This window comes from Odontomachus brunneus, unplaced genomic scaffold (genome assembly GCF_010583005.1).
Source record: "Odontomachus brunneus isolate Ranch 3 - 2012 unplaced genomic scaffold, Obru_v1 Obru_scaffold_308, whole genome shotgun sequence".
Classification (NCBI taxonomy): domain Eukaryota; kingdom Metazoa; phylum Arthropoda; class Insecta; order Hymenoptera; family Formicidae; genus Odontomachus; species Odontomachus brunneus.
The window spans coordinates 166,709-173,487 of NW_022639758.1; the positions used below are offsets into that span (position 1 = coordinate 166,709).

A 6,779-nucleotide genomic window follows, 5' to 3' on the forward strand; every position below is an offset into this window, starting at 1 on the left:
TCCTTAAAAGGATTGGAACATCTGTCATTCCAGATAGTTTTTTCTTTCTCAGTTTTTGGCTCCATAGTAACCAAAAACTAATATAATAATAATAATATAAAATATTCTACAAACCTTCGAAGTAACGCTGTTCTGAAGAAAAAATTTATAATGAAATTGTCGGGGTTTTGAATGCTTCTTATATGCTGTAGGAGTTTGGTCTTTCTTTCGAGTAAATCTTTCTCGCGCCATCTTGTAGCCGATTATGAAACTAACCTTTCTATGAGCGTCCCGATTCCATAACTCAGTGCGCACGCGAAATCGAAGTAATCTGCGCAGTCGTGCACTGAATATTAACGATTTTTCCGATGAACTTTGTGAGCAGTTGATCAAGTTAAGAACTCACGATTTTATTTGTAAACAAGAAGCATTATTCCTCAAAAACTTGAAGACAAATTTAAAAATGGATGAATTCATAATATCATGTGATTTTGCTGAAAACTATGAGTTTGTTCTTCAGAATACAGCTCAAGGGTTTCATTCGATGAATGGCATTTTGAACCGACATCTCATGGTAAGGGACCATGTGACGGAATAGGAGCAAATATTACTGAAATACTTTACAGTAGAAAGGATGACGTCCAAGTAACTGCAAAAAAACTTAAAATAAGATTTATTGAAAAAGTGATTATTGCCCAAAAAGTAAAAAAAGACAAAGAAAACAGCGAAAACTGAAGGACATTACTTAAAGGGATGTAAGTATTTAACGACTTCAGATATAATTATAAATTCACTTTTTCAGCTCAAGTACACTATTTATCTTTCTCAAGGATTTTACGTTTTAAAAATTATAAATTTTTATTTATTTAGGTTTCAAGTTTCAAAATTTTTTCCAAATTTATGCGTTAGCGTAATGCAGGCATTCACAAAATGACAGTCTCAACCCTGTTAAATGCAGAGAGCGTTAACGTTCGCCTCCTTATACTAGACAGTCAACTGCAGCCTCGCGCTCTTGTCCGCGGCGCTCGAGTCAGCAGATAAACTCTAATTTTCATGAATTTAACATTCTAGGCCCATTTTCGGAACTATATGTTCTTATAGGAAAAAATCTCAGCTTTCATTTAAAAAAATAAAAAATAAAAAAAATCGTGTCTTTCTTCCAAAAAAAGTCATTTTTATTTTTAACTTTGAGTTTTTTGAATCAAAATTTTTTTTTTTTTAAATGCATTTTACCAATCGAAAGGGCATAAAAAAACATATCGAAACTGATATTCATAAATTTTTTTTATTCATTTAATTATCTGAAAAAAATTGTTTAATGAAACGGGCCCCCAAAACTTTCACCCCCTCCCCCTCCTCAAATATTGGAGCAAATGGAAAAATTTTTCTACCAAATATTACCACCTAATAGGGCTACAAATGCCCCGAGTTTAAACATAATTGGAGAAAAAAATTTTTTTTAGCTTGATCACTTCATATGAAATCCCCCATATATATATTTATATATTTATTTTTTTTTATTTTTACATTTATTTTATTATTTTGTTATTTTTATATATACATTTCTTTATACATAAAATGTCACGTTTACATATACACATACATATATATATTTTTATATACATATCACATTTCCATATATACATATATACATATACACATCTACACATTATACAGGGTGAATATTATATACCGGAACACCTGAATATCTCTAAAACAAAAAAACAAAAAATAAATTGTTGTATAAAAAAATGTTAAATACAAAAGTTGTAGGGTTTACAATTTACTTTTTACATATCCTTTGGTAAAATGTAATTGATTTTTACTAAGCCTTCCAAATGATTGTTATGCCGCATTAACGACTGTATGTACTTGTTAGTACATACAGTCGTTAATGCGTCATAAAACTATAGTTCACAGCAATCTGTACTACCTGACGGGTATCTTTCGATGTTTTGGATTTAACCAAGAGATCACTGGAATGTCGTATATCTCAAGAAGTAAATACAACTATTAACGTTTATATGCTCTTAACAGTAGAATATATTTATATAAATGTACAATTATGTACGTGTATTTTTTATTTTTAGAAGATGGCAGATGCTATGGAAAATATTTACACAATTGTATTGTTTCTGCCCAGAAAACTCACTGGGAATATGATCGATTTGATACCATCCTGCTGGATAGCTAAGGAGGAAAATAACACGTCCCGATGCCAATACCCTGGTTCAAGGGACTATTCAAAAATCCCGCAGTGGGTTACACAAAGAAAAGAAGCGGAAAAAGACTGGGAATACTTTTCAATAGAAATAATTGCGTACGCACGTAAGTAAACATATACTATTTTCGAAATATATTATATCGCAAAGAGAAATATCTGACGTGATAATAAGAAGAAATTGCTCGTAGATAATCTGAAACAAGGCAAAAGAAGACTGAGGCGGACGTTCGCCACAGCGGAGGTGCGCAGCACGGATCAGGGGGAAAAAGAAAACGTAATGCCCACACTTTTGAGCGAAAGTGACGTACAAGAAGAATTAGATAACGTTCAATATTTACACGCTGATCCCTTATTTTGTGATATGGATAAATTACTAACTCCAGCGCGCAGCGAAACAGAAACTGAAGGAGATAGGAGCGAGGAGGAGAATCAGCAGACGAGAAAAAAAAGGAAAACCACATATGGTAAGCAATAAATTTTTGTCCATGAATTTACATACGTACATTTTGTATATGTGTATTTTAATATCAATAATTAAATATGTATTAAAAGACCAAAATGTTACTAATATCCAGTTTTATCAGTACATATCCGGGCTTTCATACGTTATCTCTTACCGTTAATTTTACGATGCGTACCATCCACATTAAGGGAGCCAACGTACCAATGTTCGGATACGTACTTGAAGCTGAATATTAGCATTTCGGTTTTTAAATATATATATTAAAATTTTTGATATAGATTACACATATATGAAACTTACGTATGTAAATTCATGTACAAAAATTGATTCCAATAGTTTTTTTCTCAATGTGCATTGAGAATATAATTCCATTCTCTAGGTATAGCGATATCGGAAATGTACAATCAAGAATATATTAACATAACGCCTAGTTGTGAAGTTTCGATATCAGTATGCCTCAAGTATTGGATTACCACAACGCGGCGATCTTTGCATATTGAAATATATATATATATATAAAATTGCTTTTTTAAATACATTTGTCGTTTATTTTACCTATACGATGTTCCGTCGTGTATAAATATCTGTACAACTTAATTGTATATTACTTGAAGAATTGGCAATTCCTTACATAATCTACAGTTACGATGTGCGACTATTTACATATGACGGTCCTTGCACAGCTGAAATTAAGGACAAGTATCTTGAGAGAAATTTATAAAGTAAAACCATCTTTCAGGAGTCCTACAGGAAAAAGTGGACCGCTTGGAGGAAAAGTTAGACGTTATTTTAAGAGCGATCAATTGTGCAAAGAGAAGCATACAATATGACATCGACAGAAAGCTAGACGCTTTAAAAAATACCATTACGATTAATCGTCTCGAACATGCGGGCAGCCGTAACATTGATGAAATTCGAACATCGTTGGAAACAACGTTCCCCATAACAAATATGCAAGACTTCCTGCAATTTGAGGCAGCTATTGCTGATTCCGCGAATAAGAAAACAGCTTTGGTGATTATGCACATACATACTTATATATTGTTGCGAGCGCGTCGCGGTATTGCGAGCGCATCGCTCCTGAAGTCCGCGGATTGCAAGCCGGGATACGTAGCAACGGTTGCTACGTGGGTCTGGCTTGCTTGTTGACAACAGCTGAGAGGAGAGAGTCTCTCGATAGCCTGCGAACGGTGTAAACGTGTGGCTTGAATAGAGAATTTATATATCACGTTGCTGTTGCTTTATAATAAAGTTCTTGTTCATTTCTATATTCGTGTGTCTTGTCTCTCTCCGCGCCCGCGAGTGTAACAATATATATATTTATTTATTTATAGTGCAACAATATTAATACACAATTTTACTATAAATATCATTGTACAAGCTCATTTAAGATTGACTTGGCCTTTCATACACTTTATGTTCTTAAAATGAATGAGTAAATGTTCATTGCAAATTAGTCTGTAATAACTGTTTTCAGTAAAAATTTATTCATTCACTTCAAGAGCCTAGAGTGTATCGAGAGGTAAAGTCCATCGTGTAAGAGCTGGTGCAATAATACATATAATTGTAAAATTATCTCAATACGCACGATATCATTTTTTCTTACAGATTCATTTATTTAGACTACTGATATGTGGAGAGACGTGTCTAAGGAACAGTGTAAAAAAACTAATGGTTGCAACCATAAGTAAAGAAGTCCAAGCCGAATACACAGCATTCGGCAGGCACATCAATGGGATTGGAAAGAAGGATTTCAGCAAAACACACACCTTTTCGTGTATAAAGGGTTGGTATATTGTTTAAACACGCGCACACATATGTATATACATATATACAGGGTGTCTCATACTCTCCCCCGGGCATTTTGTGAGGACGTAGAATGGGTTGATGTGAACATAAAAGTCCTATACCGTTTTGCGATATTCACAATAATTATCGAAATATTAATTGTAGAAAATTTGTAAATGATCATGCAGAATATGGTAAATGAGTTATAATAGCGACGACTGCCGTCGTGTACTTATACTTTAGGTGAAATTGAACAAAGAAGTCCTCTACCATTTCCCAAATAATCACATAGATTTTTAATTATTAATTAAAGAAGATTATATGCACGATTTTGCATGATAATGCACTCATCTTCTTTAATTAATAATTAAAAATCTATGTGATTATTTGCAAAATGGTAGAGGACTTTTTTGTTCAATTTGACCTAAAGTATAAGTAACACGACGACAGTCGTCGCTATTATAACTCATTTATCATATCTTGCATGATCATTCACAAATTTTCTACAATTAATATCTCGATAATTATTGCGAATATCGCAAAACGGTATAGGACTTTTATGTTCACATCAACCCATTCTACGTCTTCACAAAATGCCCGGGGAAGAGTATGAGACACCCTGTATATGTATGTATGTATGTATGTATTCCAGTATTGATAACTTTATCCTACAGATTTCTGATTAACACACACATATTTTTATATGTTGCAGATATACTTATAGAGAAAGGTGGTGCGCCTGATGAAATGAAAAGACTCTCCACCATTTTCAGTCGTTGGTTTTCAGGAGTTGGTGACCGTGACGGAGGACGGAAACAACGACAAAGTTTAGCGACGTAAGTGTTTCTTACATACTTATTCTTCAAGTAAAAAATCAGCACATTTTTACTTCAAAGCAGTACATAATCATTGATTATAGTTATATATATATAACATTGTATTTCATCAAAGTGTTATATTTATAACTATTATTAGTGACTATATATTATAAACTGTATACTGTAGCTTTCCATTGAAAAATTCGCTGATTAACTATAACAGCACAGAGTATATCGAAAGGTTCAATTTATCAAGATTAAGTTGTATCGTCGTGTAATTCGGAAAAAAGTTACATATTAAAAAAATTACAATTATATTTTCGGTTCCATGTAATGTCATCATGTACGCTCTTATTCTCGATTCACCTTATTCTTTCATACATTATGTACGCTGAATTCTCCATTTATCACATTGTAAAAATATTATGCGAAAAATGGAAAACTCAGGGTACATAATATTTCAAAAAGTAAGCTTAATCGATAATAAGGGCGTATATGATAAAATTATTTGGAACCGAAAATATAAGTTGAATTTTTTTTAATACGTTGCTTTTCTCGAATTACACGACGATATTACTTAACCTTGATACATTAAACCTTTAGATATACTCTGTGCTCTTATAGTTAATCAGGGAATTTGTAGCTGAGAAGCTATGTCATTGATTTTACAAGTTACATTACAATTTATAAACTATTGAAATTTTCGATTACTTACCGTTTTACTTTGCATTCGCAGGAACACCTGAAAGTTCGTGATAATTCCTGCAATAAATACGTAGTTGTCAATTTCGTTCCGGCCGACAGGAAAAAGCGGATTTCACTGTTTCCGACATCGATTTGCGACGATTTCGTCAATGTTGTCAAGTCTTACAATTATTATGTTACCTCGTTCTATGTTACATATTAAGTATTATATTAAATATTAATATTAACTATATACATGAAATATATATTAGAAATATTATATATTACAAATATTATATATTATAAATAATATATATATAAATATATACAATATATATATATAATATTAATACATAATTCGAAACAAAAGTGAAATAAATAATTTATTTCTTCATAAAGTTATTACCTGCCATTTCTCAGACCTTCGTTTTCCTCTTGTTATCCTGTAATTATACAAAAACATAAATAATCGCTGGGCGAGTACTGGCAAACAATATTCTGGTTGAGAGTCGGCTGCCTCACATTAGTTTGACGTTGGTATTTTTTATAATGCCAGTTTATCAATTGCTAGATCTTAACCAGCGTTGGCCAAGTACTGGCGAACAGTATTCTGGTTGAGAGTTGGCTGCCTCACATTAATTTGACGCTGGTATTTTTTATAATGCCAGATTACTAATTGGCAGATATTAACCAGCGTTGGCCGAGTAATGGCAAACAGTACTCTGGTTGAGAGTTGGCTGCCTTACATTAATTTGACGCTGGTATTTTTTGTAATGCCAGATTATTAATTGGCAGATATTAACCAGCGTTGGCCGAGTAATGG

The 6,779-nt window shown here is 32.6% G+C and overlaps 1 protein-coding gene across 1 annotated transcript; it reads left to right on the plus strand.

Annotated features, from left to right (window-relative positions):
* The first annotated feature begins 2,097 nt into the window (after positions 1–2,097).
* On the plus strand, positions 2,098–6,151 carry LOC116853344. The gene is made up of 6 exons (XM_032834398.1): positions 2,098–2,307; positions 2,392–2,667; positions 3,406–3,680; positions 4,275–4,452; positions 5,167–5,290; positions 6,009–6,151. Exons 1-6 carry the CDS (start codon positions 2,139–2,141, stop codon positions 6,016–6,018), a joined length of 1,032 nt encoding a protein of 343 aa, XP_032690289.1. The 5' UTR covers positions 2,098–2,138; the 3' UTR covers positions 6,019–6,151.
* Positions 6,152–6,779: the final 628 nt, after the last annotated feature.

What these genes read in the sequence shown, in the direction of transcription:
- LOC116853344 (XM_032834398.1), top strand. Translation starts at nt 2,139, where the DNA reads ATGATCGATTTGATACCATCCTGCTGGATAGCTAAGGAGGAAAATAAC. An exon ending in CGAATAAGAAAACAGCTTTG is followed by an intron (nt 3,681 to 4,274) that starts GTGATTATGCAC and finishes TTTTTCTTACAG; the next exon opens with ATTCATTTATTTAGACTACT. An exon ending in CACCTTTTCGTGTATAAAGG is followed by an intron (nt 4,453 to 5,166) that starts GTTGGTATATTG and finishes TATATGTTGCAG; the next exon opens with ATATACTTATAGAGAAAGGT.